At 39.8% G+C, this 20,749-nt stretch overlaps 1 protein-coding gene and 1 pseudogene across 2 annotated transcripts; both read left to right on the top strand.

Annotated features, from left to right (window-relative positions):
* The first annotated feature begins 209 nt into the window (after positions 1-209).
* On the top strand, positions 210-6,723 carry LOC114461866 (cytochrome P450 2J2-like; annotated as a pseudogene).
* Positions 6,724-13,372: 6,649 nt separating this feature from the next.
* On the top strand, positions 13,373-17,036 carry LOC114461865 (cytochrome P450 2J6-like). 2 transcript variants are annotated; one of them, XM_028444336.1, is made up of 9 exons: positions 13,373-13,579; positions 14,188-14,353; positions 14,431-14,583; positions 14,664-14,824; positions 14,917-15,093; positions 15,175-15,313; positions 15,848-16,035; positions 16,150-16,246; positions 16,345-17,036. In XM_028444336.1, the coding sequence occupies exons 1-9, from the start codon at positions 13,388-13,390 to the stop codon at positions 16,518-16,520; spliced, it is 1,449 nt and encodes a 482-aa protein (XP_028300137.1). In that variant the 5' UTR covers positions 13,373-13,387; the 3' UTR covers positions 16,521-17,036. The 2 variants fall into 2 exon arrangements, with proteins under 2 accessions (XP_028300137.1, XP_028300136.1); XM_028444335.1 differs by having other exon boundaries at positions 16,105-16,246.
* The last annotated feature ends 3,713 nt before the right edge of the window (positions 17,037-20,749 follow it).

Below are 20,749 nucleotides of genomic sequence, written 5' to 3'. Positions count from 1 at the left end.
ATTACATTGTTGGATAAGGTTACATTTCCCAACAGAGCAGGTCCTGGTAATAAGTCAGTGAAGGGTGGAGTAGGTGTGGGTTTGCAGTTTGTTAAGCAACAACCTTTAGACTGGCTGTAATATTGTTTTACATTGTTTGTCTTCACTGTGTGGGTTCACTCACAGGAGAAAGACAACTGCACCAACATCTTGTTTTCACTCTCTTAGTCATGTGGCTCTACGACATATTGCTGAGTTTTGACGTCAAGGGGCTTCTTTTGTTTGTTTTCCTCTTCCTTTTGATAGCAGATTTCATCAAATACAGGAAACCAGCAAATTACCCTCCTGGACCATTGGCGTTTCCTGGTTGTGGGAAACATCCTAAGTGTGGACAGCAAACATCCATATCGTTACTTTACCAAGGTACTGTCATTGTGCTGTTACTGGCAGCTATGGCGTTTAACCCCTCTTTCACGTCAATGACTCTACAGACGTGTGTTTTTAAGCAGGTTTAATGATGTTCGAAAAGGTGAAACTAAAAGGATAACCAATGTACAATTACCATATGCCTACAATAATACACAAAATACACAACACAGTAAATAATATGACATGTAACAAGTCCACTAATTAACACACGGAAAGCGAGCTGACATTTTAGAGAGCTGCATAGTTCAAGTGAAATTAACAATACAATTGGCGTTACTACTACACATTTTACTGTATTTTACAAATAAAAAGAAACATGAACTTGTAAAACAAGTGTAAAAGTACATACCGGCGATGCAACCTTGTAATATTTGCAGTCTCAAAAGACGGTTAGAACTGCTAGCTGCCATCTTAACTTTTGCTTTTGTTAATACACATTTGAATAAAGTTTTATTCAAAACAATAAGTGCACTAACGTCCTTATCCACCGGATAGCACTATAAACTAACTGAAATGAAAAATAGGGCAAAATACACATTTTAAACTAAAAACTATGCTTATGTTGCATAACAGAACAGTCATGCAGTGCATTTCATTTTAGTAGGTTTTTAGGAGATATTGGTGTTTGTTGCTACAAACTCTTCTGATATAATCCAATACACACACCATCAACTTTCATATATTAACAATTAATTTAATGTCTGTTCTTGCGAATTTAATGGCTTGAGTGCAACAAACTGATGTGAACAATAGCTTGACATGAGAGTCAAAGCACGCAAATAAAGTAGCTTAAACAATATGAGTTTTCAAGTATGAATGAATTTCATACATGTTGCCTACTTTCAATACATCCACAGGTGTAACACAGGTAGGTATCATATCATATGATATCACAATCTGCCTACATAAGACACATTTGATACAAAATTATCAGACATTTAGTTATAATGCATGGTTTCCTTAAACCTCTTTAAGAATCTCCTACATCTTAAATAATAATTTTATGTGGAGAACTTATCAAAAACTAGTAGTTTCTATAAAACACTTTGAGTGTAACTGCTGCTGAAAAGGAGAGTACTTTAAATAGGGTACATGTCATATAAATGCTTTAAATATGTGGAATAAATAAATATCAATAAATAAGTTCATGATGAGCAAAGTTATAAAATATTATTACAAAATGTGAGTGTAAATTCCTCCTCTGACAGTGCCGCGTTTTCCGGGCCGTTCCTGAATGCAGCTCGTGTCTCCGCGCTGCATCAGCTGCTCTCTGTTTATTTGTTGTTTACCGATTGTTTATTACGCATGGTCTCAAACACCGAGCTTGGTTCTGTCTTCGCGGATCTCGGTTCTGTTTTGCGGAGCTCCGGCGGAACGAGTGATGTAATGTTGCACCCCCCACGGACTGATAAGAGGGGAGAACATGCATGAAAGGAGGAGGTATGAGCACGTTGTCTTCAGCTCCTCTAAAGATTTAAATTAGTTCATTGAGTTGTGTGAAACTTCAAGCAAATCCCTGTTAGAACCTCCTTTTGTTACAAGCAGCCAACGAAGTATTGTATTTTGTAATTTGATTTCTTTCTAAGTGTTTATTGATGCAAAACAATGTCTGACGTACTGTATTGTACTGTATTTTTCTAAGTTCTCACAGCGTGGATGGTGTGGATAAGCAAGAAGGAGGCATCAATAAACGCCCGTTTTCCAAAAAAGAACTTTCCTGTGTTGCCGTGTATCGAAAGGAGTTACATTGAGTCTAAGCTCAATAAATCAAGTAAATAAGTATTGAGTTGTGCTTTTTAAGTAATAGTTTCTGTATTTGTATCCACAGCTTTCTAAAGAGTATGGTAATATCTTCAGCGTCCGCCTCGGCAAGGATAAGATAGTTTTCGTGTGCGGCCTCAAGATGGTGAAAGAAGCCATCGTGAAACAAGCAGAGAATTTTGTGGATCGTCCACAGAGTGCACTGGTTGATCGGATTATCATGGGAAATTCAGGTCTACAGAGTTCTCAGTGTTCTCTTATCTAATTTCAATCAGTAGATTAATTATAACTTATTCATGGTTGTGTTAAGATGGTCTGGTTATGAGCAATGGAATGAGATGGAAAACCCAGCGACGCTTTGCATTGTCAACTTTACGCACATTCGGCCTGGGCAAAAACACAATGGAGCTTTCTATTTGCGAGGAGCTCCGAAACCTGCAGGAGGCGATAGAGAAGGAGAACGGTGACTTACACATATTTTAAAAAGTTATTTTTAAAGAAGCAGAAAAGGCCTTTTTCTTACAGTGATCTGTTTCTCTGTAGGTGGAATGTTCCAACCAGCAGGCCTCTTTATCAACGCTGTATCCAACATAATTTGCCAACTGGTCATGGGAAAAAGGTACGACTATGATGATCATCACTTTCAAATGATGCTGAAGTATTTGTCCGAGTCTATTCAGCTAGAAGGCAGCATATGGAGTCTAGTAAGTTTCCCTCTCCCAATCAGTCACTTCCAGAGAGACAGCACTCGTATTTTGTACATCATCTCTCTCATCTTTTGCTTTTTCATGTCCAGCTCTATGATTCACTTCCTGGACTGATGAAGCACCTGCCAGGCCCACACAACAAACTCTTCAGAATCTGGGAAATCCTGCAGATTTTCATGAATGAGGAGGTGGAAAAGCACAAGAAGGACCTCGACCCCAAGAATCTACGTGACTACATTGACGTCTACCTAACTGAGTTGCAGAATGTAAATAAATGCACTTTGAAATGTTGGAAGTTTTTATATATAACTTAGCAGTCATAACATCTGGTCTGCTTTTTCTCAAAGCACAAGGATTCTGAGCTGGGCTTCACAGAAACAAATCTGGCCATGTGTTCGCTGGATATGTTCCTTGCTGCGACAGAAACAACATCTACCACTTTATTGTGGGCTTTGATTTACCTCATCAAACACCCTGATATTCAGAGTAAGTGATAAAGTATCACAATGAAAACTTGTGACCATTGGTCAAATGCTGATTTTTGATGCAATGCAATTTTTTTTATTTGATTGTATCTCACACATCAAATTCCATAAATCCATAAAAAATCTGCAAATCACAAAATCAAACAATTGAAGATTCAACTGAAAGAAAGAATGTTTTATTTTTAAAGCAGGAAATGCAGAAATTTCTGTGCTTTGAAAGCTTCTTCGCAGAGAAAGTACAAACTGAACAGAGATGCAGCTCACTCATCTCTTAAAACCCAATAATTCAACCAATATCTACTGACTGTCAGAGGTTATATCTCCGACCATTGCCCTAAAAAAGTGCATTAAAGCAGAGCTAATTAACGTCTCTGGACAGTTCTGTAAAAAGTGGATTTTTTCTAGCGTTGATAAAAACAAATAAATGATAATATTATCAACAAAGCAGAGACTACAAAAGTCTACATTGGAAAGCCAAAACTGTAAAGATATTTCTTCCTCCTCCAGAGAAAGTTCAGGCAGAAATTGACCAAGTAATTGGACAATCTCGTCAGCCAGCCATGGCCGACAGACCCAACTTGCCCTACACTGATGCTGTTATCCATGAGGTCCAGAGAATGGGAAACGTTGTTCCTCTGAATGGACACCGGGTGGCTTCCAAGGACACCACACTGGGTGGTTACTTCATACCTAAGGTGAATTATCACGAGTGTTGACGAGTGTTGTCTTTTGTGTTAGTAATTATTATAATCATGATTAATCTCTGGTCTTTGGAGAGAGCAGACGTGTTTCTCATTCGCTCCGATAACACGAACTTGGCTACAGCTGGCTACAGCTGAACAGCCTGAAAAACTGGGCCAAAGACTGAAGGAAAATGGTGAAAAAACCGCAGGGAGGCCCTTCAGAACCAAATTCGGGTTTGGAAGAGGTCAAGGAGATGATATGCGAGGGTCTATGAAACCTATCTGCCGAGATAAAGTCGTTGGAAAAGACGCTGGAAAACTCACTGGAAAACCTACAAAGCGAAGCAAAGGTACTGAAAGAAAAGAATGAAAGAAATGCTGAAGAGATAAAATTGTTGAACGGCAGGATTGAACAGCTGGAACAAAAGGAAAGAGAGAAAGATGTCATCATCACAGGCCTAAAGATAAAACGCAGGAGTTACGCGAGTGACGAAGAAACAAAATCGATTGAACAACAGGTCATTGACTACCTGGAGTCGAAGGACATTGTCCTGAACCCTGACAACATCAACTATATAAACACTGGAAACAAAACTCAGACTGTGATTATTTTACGGAGACTGAATTAAATGTGGAAACCAAGAGTAAAAAAGGTCTGTCATTTATTAATTTCAATTGCTAGGTGGTGGGGTGATTAAGGATTACATTAAATTTAAATTCAAAGTGTTTATTGTCATATGTGCAGTTAGAAACACATTTTCTTGTACAATGAAATTACTACCTTGCTTATGAACTAAGATATAATAATGTGTTTATACAAGTTAAATCTAACAGTGGAAAATACAACACTGCCAATAGAACTAACAGCAGCAGATAGAAACACGCTTATGAACTAAGATATAATACATTAAAATACTACCTTGCTTGTGAACTAGGATATAATAATGTGTTTTTACAAGTTGGATCTGACAGTGGAGAATACAACACTGCCAATAGAGCTGACAACAGCTGGATTAGCCTTGATGTAGAGACAAAACAAGCTGCAAACTTGTGTGTCCAAAAGAGACATTCCCGAGTGGTGACATTATGGATGAAAAGGGAAAAACCTTCCAAACACCTTCGAAAGAGGAACTGTTCTTGAACTGGAGGAATGCTAACAACGTCTGGCAGGGAACAAGGCCAACACGAACAACGATAGAGAGGAGGAGGACAACACTGACTACAGATGAGAATACACGAAAAAGGACGGTTCAGAACAACTCAAGAATGTTTGACCAGAGAGACATGTAAACCCATGTAAATTTGCGATGGTAAAACAGGGGACGGGACCCGGATAAGCAAACTGCTTCTCTCGTCTCCTTTTTCGGCGTGTACAAAAAGAAAAAAAAAATGTGAAAAAAAAAAAAAAGTGAATGTAACCATGTCGGAAATAAACTGAATAAATAAAAAAAAATAAATAAAAAATTGTATGAATGTTTCTTTTTTAGGGTACATCGTTGATGCCCATGCTGACCTCTGTGCTGTTTGATAAGACGGAATGGGAAAGTCCTGACGAGTTCAACCCTGGACACTTCCTGGATGCTGAGGGAAATTTTGTCAAGAGAGAAGCATTCATGCCTTTTTCTGCAGGTATAGTCCCAACACTTTGGTTGCATCTAAACCAGTGGGTTGAAAATGTAAGACTTCAGCTTCTTCAGCTTCTTCAGCTTTTAAATTTGTGTTTGCTGCCTCTTCAGGGAAACGTGTGTGTCTTGGAGAAGGCCTTGCCAAAATGGAGCTCTTCTTGTTTTTGGTGGGCTTATTGCAGAAATTCTCATTTTCTGTACCTGATGGTGTAGAGCTGAGTACTGAGGGAATCACTGGGACTACACGTAGTCCTCACCCCTACAAAGTTCAGGCCAAAGCTCGTTAAACGATGCAACCTTGCACCCATGTGACCTTTGAAGGTTCTAAATAATCAATTGGGTGTTGATCTAACCATATAATCATTGCTAAAACCATTGCTTAAGGCAAAGACAAGTGCAGCAGGTAAACATGTCCTGTTTCAACATTTTGTTGTCATTTTCCACTCGCAGCTACTGCAGCCACTCACCCCTTTCCTTGGAATGGTGAAGGTCAATGCCATATATGGCATTATTGAAATCTTTGTGTAAACAGTTAAAAACTCACTTTCTGAATTACTTGAGATGTCATTTGTATCATTGTGACGTTGTTGAATAACATGTTAAAAAGATTATAACGGCTCAACCACACTTTATGTTTGTATTAGTTTTTGGAGTCAAGTTACACACTATCACAGTGACTGAGAAATGGATGACGTAAGTGAAAAGCATAAATCAGCCCTGCACATTAAGTTTGGGGCTCTTCCTCTTGGATTTTGCTCAGACTCGGTTCTAGGTGTCTTTCTTAGAAGGGTGTGGTTGAGCCCGAGATCTCGCATTGCACTGCTTCCTGCACAACCTGATAAAATAAAAAAGGTCAAGTATTCCTCACCCCTTCAAAGTTCAGGCCAAAGCTCGTTAAACGATGCAACCTTGCACCCATGTGACCTTCAATGGACAAACAGGACGAACCACAATCTGGGCATGTTTGTCCTGAACTTCCAACACTTGCTGCTGTTTTTAACTAATGTTCTTGTTTTGAAAAAAATCAATAAAAGTTTTAGACACAAAATCTAAATTATTGTGTTGTGTGAAGTTATGACAAATAAAACTATAACATGAATATCAACATATTGATCAATATTGATGTCATTTCTTGGATAGGTCCTTGGAGTCACATAGTATTTCTGGTCCTCTAAGATCTCAGTGCATCCTTCTTATTGCTGCAAACACTGGAAAGTGTTATTGTGAAAAAAGGAAGAGCAGAAAACTGGTTTCAATCCTCCTTACCCACTTTGTTAATTTTAGTTTCTTCTCAGAGCATGCCGGAGGTTGAGTTTTAGGACCAATACTCCTGATATATACTTCCGCTGGGTAACATTATCAGGAAACATATTATAAACCATCACTGTTACGCAGATGATGCACAGCCCTATTTGTCCAAATGAAATCAGAGGTAACTCTAGCTATTAAAGCATCAAGTCTGTCTTAAGCACCTCAGAGACCAATTGTATCTGCGCAAATAGCATCTTTAAAAGGCATTACTCTGTCACCCAGTGCCACAATGAAAAACCAAAGTGTTATCTTTGATATTAAATCTGCCTTTAATTCTCATATTAAGCAAATCCCAAGTCCTGGATTCTTCTATCTTCGCAGGGCAGTCAGGACCAACAAGGCCTTCTCGCCTGGTCTTAACACATGTTAAAATAATTGATCTACATTTAAAACCTAGATTCTAATATTTGTTACTTGAAACTATTATTTATTCCAAATTAACTAAGGGTTTCATGTAAATTTACACACAGGTAGGTAGATCCAACTCAGATTGTTGTCAAACAAAACCTGGGCCGTGGAACCCCTGGACAAACCCATTTAGGAACAATAATTAGAGCCTGTATTCAAGCTACATATCATCTTACCTTGCCCTACCCTATCCTATTTCAATGAGTGCACCATACAGACTTTTTGCTGAATTAATAATAACATTAACCTTCATTAATCACCTTAGTAAGATTATTATCTGTATTTTCCTCATTTTCCCAGAGAATTAGCAGTTGACTGTCCATTTGGAGGTGCCCGGGGAGCAAGTTTGGGGATTAAGGTCTTAGCTCAGGGAGTCTTGATGGTGGGGGTGGCTATGCTTTCTCACTGCTGGATTCTAACACGAAACCCTCAGTCCTCCAACAACTAGGCACCACTCCTCTGCACTGAAGTGTGCTGCCCTCTTCTATCAGTGGTACTTTTTTCCCAATGCTGTGACTTTGAACTACACTTTTATGTCACAAATAATATAAGCATTAGAAATAATATAAATATGTCACACACATTCATTTAAACAGGCAATGCATAAATTCAGTGATTTTGACCGAAAAATATTTATAGAGCAGTTAAGTGTACACAGATTTTCTCTAATGATGTTCCGCTGACTGCTTGTGACTGGTTTCAACAACTATTACAATTACAACTTCATTTAGCGACGTACAACACCAGCAGTTAAGCGACTTGCTCAACATCCTACAGTGATGACCCAGGGTGGAATCAAACCCGTGACCCTGCAATTACAAGGCTGCTTCCCGAGTACCACTGAACTGACTAATTCCAACTTTGCTTACAAATGGATCATCAGCTGGAAAAGTGACATTCTATCTGTATCTGTGAAATTGTCTTTATTATTCAAATAAATAAAATGAAAACTTTTCAATCAAAAAAAACAGTCACTTCAATCAAAGAAAAAAGTTTTCAAATGCAATTTTTTGGGGCTAAATTTATTTTTTTGCATTAAAGCACTTTTTTTTTCTTTGATTGAAATGTTGTATTTTTGGATTGAATAATCAAGACACAAACGTACTAACCATACTATGGCCCAAATATAAAAAAGATTACTTCAACAACAACAAAAAACTTTCAATAAAAAAAACCTTTTCAATAAAACATGATTTTCAAACAAAGAAAAAAGTGTTCAAATGCAATTATTTGGGGCTCAAATGTTTTTGCATTAGAGCACATTTTTTCTTTGATTGAAAATATTCACTTTTGATTGAAGTAAACTTTTTTTTTTTGATTGAATAATAAAGACACAAATCTACCTCCATATGAAATCAATTATATTAATAGAATTTTTAAATCAACTACACCTTTATTCAAATATGGTGTATGTATCCAATGTCATTGATTTCACTTTAGTTTCAAATGTAGCATTTACCTTTAAAATACTGATTAAACTTTAAAACGTTTATTTGTGTAATGTTTCTTGCAGGCTCCTCTCAGTGCTCTCAACAATCTGCACTCTGTCAGCAGCACTGACTCAGTGTCACACACTGCTGATCAGTCCTAAAGAAGCTGTGTCAGCCATCTTTAAATGAATTAGAGATGTAAAGTGTCCCTACTAGTGATCACTCCAGCATTTTCTAATCTCCTGCTCCATGATGTGTCTGTGTGAACTGTTTCTGTGGCTCAATCTACGAGTAATCCTTACACTGATCTTAGCCTGTCTAATTGCGGTTTGTTTTCTTTGTGAAAAAGATCCACCACACTTTCCTCCAGGACCACCAGGACTCCCCTTTTTAGGAAACATCTTCAGCATTGAGTCCAATCAGCCTCACATTTACCTTACCAAGGTAAGTTTGTGATGAGTTTGTTTTTTGATTTAAAACATCTCAACTTGTATGGAAAATGACAATCAGGGGTCTGCAACCTGCGGCTCTAGAGCTTCATGTGGCTCTTTGACTCCGATGCTGGCTTACATCTTTGGATCTTACATCTTTTCTTCTTTTTTCAGGCACTCAAACTTCATGTCAGTAAGCCATGCTGCCATTGGCTCTTGAGAGCTGGGGTGTAGCGTGAATGTGTGTGTTGCAGTGACACATTCTTCAGCCTATCAGTGTGCTCACAAAATGATCGAGCCTTCCCATCTGTGTTTCCCCAAGAAAATACTCACGTCACTTGTCCAATGTCCCGTTTTGCTGCCATTGAGAGATTACCGCTCTAGGCAATTGCCTAGTTTGCCTATATGGCCGCGCCGGCCCTGCGTACCTCCTTCTGTTTAACTGCACAGTTCAGGCTGGCCGTGAGTCCCTCCTGCCTTAATGAACCCACAGCTGCCACACGACAGACATGAACCTCCCTGGTGTTAATGTGGATAATTATGTCATCAAGGTATAGCATGTGGGCGCAAAACCCAGTCCATTAGACGCCAGAAATAAGACACTATAGTGAGAAGGCTGAACTAATAGCCCTTGATTGAACCCAGTGTCATGAAAAATTGAGCAGTATTCAGCTTCCAATTAAAATGAACTTTAATTACCCTTTAATCAGCCCATCCCTGAATCACTTGCCCACAAATACACACACCACAGTTATAAACAAACTTTTTGCCTTTATGAGGCAGTAACAAAAGTTCTCATCAACCTCACTTATTAATGTAATATCAACCTCATATGTTTGTGCCACAATTTGCTTGAAAGTAAGTCCAATTAACTCTAATAAAACCATGTAGGGTAATCATTCAAATATAGTTATCAATTCATATTCATCTTTCATTTTATTGCAGTAGCATATCTGTCTCACTGAAAAACACCGGACGTCAGCCTTCTTTATTAGATACACATTGCTCAATAGTAAGAAGCGCATGTAACACATTAAGTGTTTGATTGTACATTGCTTGTTCCGAGAATACTAACTGTGTACACCATTAAGCAAAAACATACCTATTTGATAATAGAGGTGACAGCCACTATCTCTAGGTCAAAGTTGGTGAGTGTGGTCTGATCCAGCAGAGGAGACACTGTCTAAAATACAAGGGGATTTTATCACTGATGCAAATAGAAAGATGTCAAAACACACTTGTCCTTTTGTTGCTTGTTCATTAATTTATTCTCCGGCCGTGCTCCTCGGCGCGTCCCTGGGGTCCGCTGTGCCGCGTGCCCGTCTGCGCCATCGACCCTCTCAGGTGGCCCGCCATTGTGGACGGGCCGGGCTTGCACCAGACAGGCCTCCTAAAATAAACACCTCACTTCACTCCCAGCTGGTCTGGCTCACTCACTTTCCGGTTCCCGGTCCCGGGGGGGTGCTCTTGGGGACCGACGGGCTTGGCCGGTCCTGGTGGGGGTCTTCCGGGGTTGGGGGTGCGGGCCGCGCTCTTGCATACCAGTGGGTGCGATGTGGGGTGGCTCCTGCTTGGGCGGTACCCAAAGAACCGCCTCTGGTTTGCGCGCGCCACATGCCGGTGTGGCGATCTGGCTGGGCCCTTGGGGGTAGTTGGGGTGGCGGGGGGGACTTTAGCAACAACTGAGGCGCATCGTGCTGGTGGTGTCAAAAAAGGGTGACCTGGGGCGCTGGGTTGGTGCGCCTGGGGGCTGGCGGTGCGGCGTGCAGCGTCCCCTCGTTGCCCAGGGCGGCCGGGGGTGTGGTAGTTGTCCTCGGGCGTGCTGCTCCCGGTGCTGCTTCTATTCCGGGTCCTTCTGGCCTGGGGTCCGGTCCCTGCTGGCTCTGGGCCCACTGACGAGTGCCCGCCGGCTGCCCGTTCGTCGCGGTTCTGGCCGCCTGCTGGGCGTGGGCCTTGGCCCCTCTGCTGGGGTCTTGGGCGGGGGGCTCTCTGGGCCCTCTCCTCGGGGGATTGGGTGTGGGGGTTGGGGTGGTGGGGTGGATGTCGGTGGGGGGCCTTGGGGTTGGGGGTTGGGGGCGGTGGCGGAGTGCGCTGGCTCCTCGGCTTCTGGGTGCTTTCTCGGGTGTGTATGTGGGGGGCGGTGGGGGGGCTGCTCGGCCGGGGGGGGGGTTGCCTGGCCTGCCTGGCCTCCCTGGCCCCCTCTCTTTCTGCTATTCTGGCTGCGTCCTCGAGTCCGGGGCGGCACTTGGGTTTGCAGTGGCAGTTTCTTGCACATACGTCGGTCTATGATGCACTAGCATGCCTTGTAATGTGGGATAAAACTTGCAGTGGGCTTAACTTTAGACACGTTGATCCAAAATACCTGTTTCAGATATTACCACTCACTCCTTCCCTCTGCCCACAACAACCACCATTATAGTTAAGCCTCACGTCTACAACTTCACATCTCACTTTCACTTTACAGTAATCAACTCTTCCCCACCCTTCCACTTCTCTACCATGAATCGCTCCTCCCTGCTCTCTTCCCCCTCCACCTCCCCCCACCCCCTCACCTAGGTGTAACACTGCCCTCTCTTTTTATATTCTCACTTTAATAAAGTGTTTCTTACCCTTCCTTAGGGAGGGCTGGTGATGGTCACAATCATGCAATAAAATAATGCAATTTATTTAATTGCAATAACAAAAAAAATTTTTAAAAATGCATTGCTGTCTAAAAGATTGCACTTCTTGTAGTGTTGACCTTTGACAGCATGTGCAGACAAAAATAAATAAATAAATAAAAAATTATCTATTTTTGTTATCTAAATATCTAACGTCATTCTGTCAGTTGTTGGAAGCAAAGGAGGAAGCCAGTGAAATGTAGTAGATTTTGAAAGCTTACTTTAAAGATTTTACCTGAATTTCTAGTATTTCAGTTGGTTTACAGCCACATGATATAGTACACCTCCAAAAGGTGGACAACCTTTTGTCTGCCATTGAAAAACAATGGCAGACAAGGCTCAACAGTGATTTCTTTTTTCTGCATTCACTGATGTTCTTAGTTTTAACACTTAGCTCTAACATGCATTCTGTATCGTCTAGGACAGCATTAATGATCATGTACAGAATGAGCAGCAACTCAAGAATCCGTGTATCATTTGTTCATTCGTTTTTCATTATGTAACAAAAACACGAAAAACAGAAGAAACACTCATTTGATATTTGTTTCCAAAACCAAAATGAAAAAACGGAAAATGTCTTGTTTTTCAAACTCAAGCTCTTTTGGGTCGGTACAGAAAACAAAAAATGGAAAACGAACACCTTTATTTGTTTTCTCCATTACCGATTTGCCAAAGTACGTGACCCAGAAGAGAAGCGTTACACATTCCGCGATATCTTTAGCTCTGCCATTAGCATAGCCGTTAGCGTCGGATGACAGTACACTTCCGGGTCATGTACTTCGGCAAATCGGTAATGCAGAAAATGAATAAAGGTATTCGTTTTACGTTTTTCATTTTCTATACCGAAGCAAAAGAGCTTCAATTTGAAAAACAAGGCGTTTTCCGTTTTTTCATTTTGGTTTTGGAAACAAATATCAAATAATGAGTGTTTTTTTTTTTTCGTTTTTCATGTTTTTGTTACATAATGAAAAACGAATGAGGCACGGATTCACAAGCTTTATTCAAGCCTTTTTTTTTTTTGCATTTATTTTGCAAGTCATCATGTCGGCTGCAAAACGGTCCAAACTCCAGCACACTGACGCACAGTCTGCCAGTTTTGAGGTTGACTTTATTCACACAATGATAATTTGGTCTTCAAAGGTTTTTTCAAAGGTTATAGACTAAAAGTGCATCATTACTCAGCTTGGTTTCTGTCCTATATACTAGGATTATAATATATATTAATATACTACTACATGCACAGTATATACTAATATAATACTAGCCTATTACATTGTTGGATAAGGTTACATTTCCCAACAGAGCAGGTCCTGGTAATAAGTCAGTGAAGGGTGAAGTAGGTGTGGTTTGCAGTTTGTTAAGCAACAACCTTTAGACTGGCTGTAATATTGTTTTTACAGTTGTTTGTCTTCACTGTGTGGGTTCACTCACAGGAGAAAGACAACTGCACCAACATTTTGTTTTCACTCTCTTTAGTCATGTGGCTCTACGACATATTGCTGAGTTTTGACGTCAAGGGGCTTCTTTTGTTTGTTTTCCTCTTCCTTTTGTTAGCAGATTTCATCAAATACAGGAAACCAGCAAATTACCCTCCTGGACCATTGGCGTTACCGGTTGTGGGAAACATCCTAAGTGTGGACAGCAAACATCCATATCGTTACTTTACCAAGGTACAGTCATGCAGTGCATTTCATTTTAGTAGGTTTTTAGGAGATATTGGTGTTTATTGCTACAAAAGATAACTTTTCTGATATGATTAAATACAGACACCATCAAATTTTATATATTAACAATTAGGTTCATGGATATTCTTGTAAATTTAATGGCTTGAGTGCAACAAACTGATGTGAACAATGGCTGTACACGAGAGTCAAAGCGCGCAAATAAATTAGCTTAAACAATATGAGTTTTCATGTATGAATGCATTTCATACATGACGACTTTCAATACATCCACAGGTGTAATACAGGTAGGTATCATATCATATGATATCACAACCAGCCTACATAAGACACATTTGATACAAAATTATCAGACATTTAGTAATAAAATGTCATTTTAGGCATAAATCCCAATAGGCTATTACAACCTTTAAATGGTGCATGATTTCCTTAAACCTCATTAAGAATCTCCTACATCTTAAATAATCATTTTATGTGGAAAACTTAGCAAAAACTAGTAGTTTCTATAAAACGCTTTGAGTCTAAGCTCAATAAATCAAGTAAATAAGTACTGAGTTGTGCTTTTTAAGTAATAGTTTCTGTGTTTGTATCCACAGCTTTCTAAAGAGTATGGTAATATCTTCAGCGTCCGCCTTGGCAAGGATAAGATAGTATTCGTGTGCGGCCTCAAGATGGTGAAAGAAGCCATCGTGAAACAAGCAGAGAATTTTGTGGATCGTCCACACAGTGCACTGTTTGATCGGTATATCATGGGAAATTCAGGTCTACAGAGTTCTCAGTGTTCTCTTATCTCATTTCACTCAGTAGAATAATTATAACTTATTCATGCTTGTGTTAAGATGGTCTGTTTATAAGCAATGGAATGACATGGAAAACCCAGCGACGCTTTGCATTGTCAACTTTACGCACATTCGGCCTGGGCAAAAACACAATGGAGCTTTCTATTTGCGAGGAGCTCCGAAACCTGCAGGAGGCAATAGAGAAGGAGAACGGTGACTTACACATTTTTTAAAAAGTTATTTTTAAAGAAGCAGAAAAGGCCTTTTTCTTACAGTGATCTGTTTCTCTGTAGGTGGAATGTTCCAACCAGCAGGCCTCTTTAACAACGCTGTATCCAACATAATTTGCCAACTGGTCATGGGAAAAAGGTACGACTATGATGATCATCACTTTCAAGAGATGCTGAAGTATTTGTCCGAGTCTATTCAGCTAGAAGGCAGCATATGGAGTCTAGTAAGTTTCCCTCTCCCAATCAGTCACTTCCAGAGAGACAGCACTTGTATTTTGTACATCATCTCTCTCATCTTTTGCTTTTTCATGTCCAGCTCTATGATTCACTTCCTGGACTGATGAAGCACCTGCCAGGCCCACACAACAAACTCTTCAGAATCTGGGAAATCCTGCAGATTTTCATGAATGAGGAGGTGGAAAAGCACAAGAAGGACCTCGACCCCAAGAATCCACGTGACTACATTGACGTCTACCTAACTGAGTTGCAGAATGTAAATAAATGTAGTTTGAAATGTTAGAAGTTTTTATATATAACTTAGCAGTCATAACATCTGGTCTGCTTTTTCTCAAAGCACAAGGATTCTGAGCTGGGCTTTACAGAAACAAATCTGGCCATGTGTTCGCTGGATCTGTTCCTGGGTGGAACAGAAACAACATCTACCACTTTATTGTGGGCTTTGATTTACCTCATCAAACACCCTGATATTCAGAGTAAGTGACGAAATATCACAATGAAAACTGGTATTTAGATCAGGATGAGTGAGCGTGTGACCATTGGTCAGATGCTGATTTCTGATGCAATGTTTTTTTTTTATTTGATTGTATCTCAGACACCAAATTCCATAAATCCATAAAAAAAATCTGAAAATCACAAAATCAAACAATTGAAGATTCAACTGAAAGAAAGAATGTTTTTTTTTCAAAGCAGGAAATGCAGAAATTTCTGTGCTTTGAAAGCTTCTTAGCGGAGAAAGTACAAACTGAACAGAGATGCAGCTCACTCATCTCTTAAAACCCAATAATTCAACCAATATCTACAGACTGTCAGAGGTTATATCTCCGACCATTGCCATAAAAAAGTGCATTAAAGCAGAGCTAAATAACATCTCTGGACAGTTCTGTAAAAAGTGGATATTTTAGCGTTGATAAAAACAAATAAATGATAATATTATCAACAAAGCAGAGACTACAAAAGTCCACATTGGAAAGCCAAAACTGTAAAGATATTTCTTCCTCCTCCATCAGAGAAAGTTCAGGCAGAAATTGACAAAGTAATTGGACAATCTCGTCAGCCTGCCATGGCCGACAGACCCAACTTGCCCTACACTGATGCTGTTATCCATGAGGTCCAGAGAATGGGAAACATTGTTCCTCTGAATGGATTCCGGGTGGCTTCCAAGGACACCACACTGGGTGGTTACTTCATACCTAAGGTGAATTATCACGAGTTTTTAGGAGTGTTATCTTTTGTGTTAGTTATTGTATGAATGTTTCTTTTTTAGGGTACATCATTGATGCCCATGCTGACCTCTGTGCTGTTTGATAAGACGGAATGGGAAAGTCCTGACGAGTTCAACCCTGGACACTTCCTGGATGCTGAGGGAAATTTTGTCAAGAGAGAAGCATTCATGCCTTTTTCTGCAGGTATAGTCCCAACACTTTGGTTGCAGATAAACCAGTGGGTTGAAAATGTAAGACTTCAGCTTCTTCAGCTATTAAATTTGTGTTTGCTGCCTCTTCAGGGAAACGTGTGTGTCTTGGAGAAGGCCTTGCCAAAATGGAGCTCTTCTTGTTTTTGGTGGGCTTATTGCAGAAATTCTCATTTTCTGTACCTGATGGTGTAGAGCTGAGTACTGAGGGAATCATTGGGACTATACGTAGTCCTCACCCCTACAAAGTTCAGGCCAAAGCTCGTTAAACGATGCAACCTTGCACCCATGTGACCTTTGAAGGTTCTAAATAATCAATCGGGTGTTGATCTAACCATATAATCATTGCTAAAACCATTGCTTAAGGCAAAGACAAGTGCAGCAGGTAAACATGTCCTGTTTCAACATTTTGTTGTCATTTTCCACTCGCAGCTACTGCAGCCACTCACCCCTTTCCTTGGAATGGTGAAGGTCAATGCCATATATGGCATTATTGAAATCTTGGTGTAAACAGTTAAAAACTCACTTTCTGAATTACTTGAGATGTCATTTGTAACATTGTGACGTTGTTGAATAACATGTTAAAAAGATTATAACGGCTCAACCACACTTTATGTTTGTATTAGTTATTGGAGTCAAGTTACACACTATCACAGTGACTGAGAAATGGATGACGTAAGTGAAAAGCATAAATCAGCCCTGCACATTAAGTTTGGGGCTCTTCCTCTTGGATTTTGCTCAGACTCGGTTCTAGGTGTCTTTCTTAGAAGGGTGTGGTTGAGCCCGAGATCTCGCATTGCACTGCTTCCTGCACAACCTGATAAAATAAAAAAGGTCAAGTATTCCTCACCCCTTCAAAGTTCAGGCCAAAGCTCATTAAACGATGCAACCTTGCACCCATGTGACCTTCAATGGACAAACAGGACGAACCACAATCTGGGCAAGTTTGTCCTGAACTTCCAACACTTGCTGCTGTTTTTAACTAATGTTCTTGTTTTGAAAGAAATCAATAAAAGGTTTAGACAACACAAAATCCAAATTATTGCGTTGTGTGAAGTTATGACAAATAAAACTATAACATCAATATCAACACACCTTTGTTGTCATTTCTTGGATAGTGCTCGGAGTCACATAATATTTCTGGTCCTCTTAGATCTCAGTGCAGCCTTCTTATTGCTGCAAACACTGGAAAGAGCAGAGCAGAAAAATGGTTTAAATTATCCTTACCCACTTTGTTAATTTTAGTTTCTCCTCAGCAGTGTTTGGAATAACGGCATTTAAAATAACGGCGTTATGTAACGGCGTTATGTAACGGTGTTATGTAACGGCGTTTGTTTTTCAGTAACAAACTTTTATCCGAAAGCACACACACACACACACACACACACACACACTTGATGAATTAGCAGAGATGGTGAGCGTGGAGCAGTCTGATGAAAAGTTGACATTTTTAAGGTGACGATACAAACACTACTTTATATTAATTATGGTCAAAGGCAAGAACATATATGAGAAGTGTACATTATATCCAGGAGAGAAGACTTTGTCTACATCCGTTGTAAGCAACTCAAATTTAATGAAGCACCTCACAATACACGCATCTAAAAAATGTGAATTCTTTGACATATAGCAACATTTTTTTCTTCTTTTTTTGTAATAGTAATGCAAATAGTTACTTTTCTTGGTAATGAGTTATTTTTATTATAGAGTAATTTAGTTACTAACGCAGTTACTTTTTTGAACAAGTAGTGAGTAACTATAACTAAATACTTTTTTAAATTAACGTTCCCAACACTGCTCCTCAGTGCTTACTGGAGGTTGAGTTTTAGGACCAATACTCCTGATATATGCTTCCACTGGGCAACATTATCAGGAAATATAATATATACCGTCACTGTTACGCAGATGATGCACAGCTGTATTTGTCCATATAAAATCAGAGGCAACACTCTAGCTATAAAAGCATCAAGTCTGTCTTACCTCCAATTCCACTGGATGTGGCTCCTCTGCATTACATCACCGCCGCGCCACTGGAGCTGTTTCCACTTCAGTCTTTGTGTTAATTCCCACCGGGTCCGCTGCTCCTTCCCAGCTGCGGTAGTTCGGTGCCCTCTGCCAGATATACGCAGGACTTCTATTTTTGGCGGACACCGGAGCACGACACATCAATCACCACAGAGCAAATTGAGCTAAACAGGATATTAAGCACTTATTCCACAATAAAATATCAGGTTACTTTTCAAAATAGAACACTTCAGATTATATTTCAAGTAACTACATCACCAAAACGTCATAAAGTGTAAAAACAAATTCACATTCACTATATTGTTTCCTCTAATACCGTAACTGCACTATAAACTGCAGCACCTTTTATTTAGTTCATGTTTTACTGGTGCAGTTTTATCTCTTCTCTGTTGGCTGTTGATAAAAAATGTGGCTATGACAAATCCAGAGTCCAACCTTCATGTTCTCCTTCATTAGGAACACTGACCTGTTTATCTGTTTATTGTTGTGTTTATAACACATACATTTAACTGCGTTCTCGCACGATTATATAAATATCGTCTCGTAAAGTCACAGTCGTCCAACTGGAGTGCATCGTGGCGCACTCAAAAGGCAACCGGTGGGAATTACCGGACAGCGGAAACCGGATCGGTGCCGTGGCGCAGCGGAGACGTATCCAGTGGAAACTCCCAGTTAAGCACCTCAGAGACCAATATTATCAGAGCAAATAGCATCTTTGAAAGGCATTACTCTGTCACGCAGTACCACATTGAAAAACCTAATTGTTATCTTTGATATCAACTCTGCCTTTAACTCTCATATAAAGCAAATCCCAAATTCTGGATTCTTCCATCTTCGTAGAGCGGTCATGACCAACAAGGCCTTCTCGCCTGGTCTTAACACATGTTAAAATAATTGATCTACATTTAAACCTAGATTCTAATTTGAATCTAGGTTAAATCTAAATTGTTCCTTAAAACTGTATTATTTATTCCAAATTATCTATATGGGTGTCATGTAAATTGTCCAGTTGGGCACCGCTGAACACATAGGTAGATTCAACTCAGATGGAGGCGCCCGAGTTTGGGGACTGCTGTCAGCTATTATCTTGAGTCTAAAAGTCAAAAACCTTGGTGTTCTGATTGACTCAGATCTTACATTCAGCAGTCAGATCAAATCTATCACAAAAACAACCTTCTACCACCTAAAGAACATCTCCAGAGGGAAAGGTTTAATGGCTCAGAAAGATCAGGAGAAACTGGTCCATGCTTTTATCTCCTGCAGACTGGACTATTGTAATGGTCTTCTGACAGGAATCCCCCAAAAGATCATCAAACAGCTACAGCTGATTCAGAACGCTGCAGCTCGGGTCTGAACCAGAACAAAGAGGTCAGAACACATTACTCCAAGTCTTTACACTGGCTCCCAGTCAGCCTCAGAATAGACTTTAAAGTTCTGCTGCTGGTGTATAAATCTGTGAATGGGTTTGGTCCAGAATACATCAGTGACATCTTAGTCAGGTATGAACCCAGCAGGTCTCTCAGATCTATGGACACAGGTCAGATAGTGGAGCCCAGAGCTCACAGTAAACATGGTGATGCTGCTTTTAGTTGTTATGCTGCAAAGAAGTGGAACAAACTGCCAGCAGAGCTGAAGTCAGCATCTAATGTGAACATTTTTAAATCATAGTTAAAGGCACTTTTTTTCTCTACTGCGTATGAATGAGAGAGAGATTTTTAGTCATGTTGTTGATGTCATGTGTTTGTTGATGATTTGAATTGATTTTACTGATGATTTTGAATGTTCTTATTGATTTTAAACAGTTGAATGTTTTATCATGTAAAGCACATTGAGTTGCCTTGTGTATGAAATGCACTATCCAAATAAATTTGCCTTGCCTATAATATTATTTGTTATATTTATCATTTTTATTGCCTTGAAGGCAACATCATTTTATGTTTATCTGAGTTAAATAAGAAGACAATGCCTGAATATTTATTGTTCAATTTAAGAAAATGAAATAAAATGACGCGTTGAATACTCAGTTGTGTTATGTTCTACTTTCGTAGAATCATGAACACGTATATGAGTGAGGTATGGTATGACAAAAAGGCTCAAGGGGTACACAAGACAAGAAAGGTTGGGAACCACTGCTATAGAGAACAATCCACTTATTGTCTGCCTGCTTGTGTATCCAGCTTGCTGATATTTATGGGAATGTCTTCTGCGTACGTCTGGGAAGACACAAGACTGTGTTTGTGTCTGGGTGGAAGATGGTGAAGGAAGCTATTGTAACACAGGCTGAAACCTTTGTTGACCGACCCTACAGCCCAATGGTGACCAGGATTTACTCTGGAAACTCAGGTGAAACCAAAAAGTCAGTAAACACTAAAAAATAAGTCGAGCAATATCGGTATAGATCAATAAAACTGTCAATACACTGATTAAATACAGGGAACAAAGAGCAATGCGTTATAATTAACAAAGTTAAAAT

The sequence above is a fragment of the Gouania willdenowi genome, chromosome 4 (assembly GCF_900634775.1).
Source record: "Gouania willdenowi chromosome 4, fGouWil2.1, whole genome shotgun sequence".
NCBI lineage: Eukaryota > Metazoa > Chordata > Actinopteri > Blenniiformes > Gobiesocidae > Gouania > Gouania willdenowi.
The sequence above is the reverse complement of the archived record's forward strand: the minus strand, read 5'-3'. Positions and strand labels throughout refer to the sequence as shown.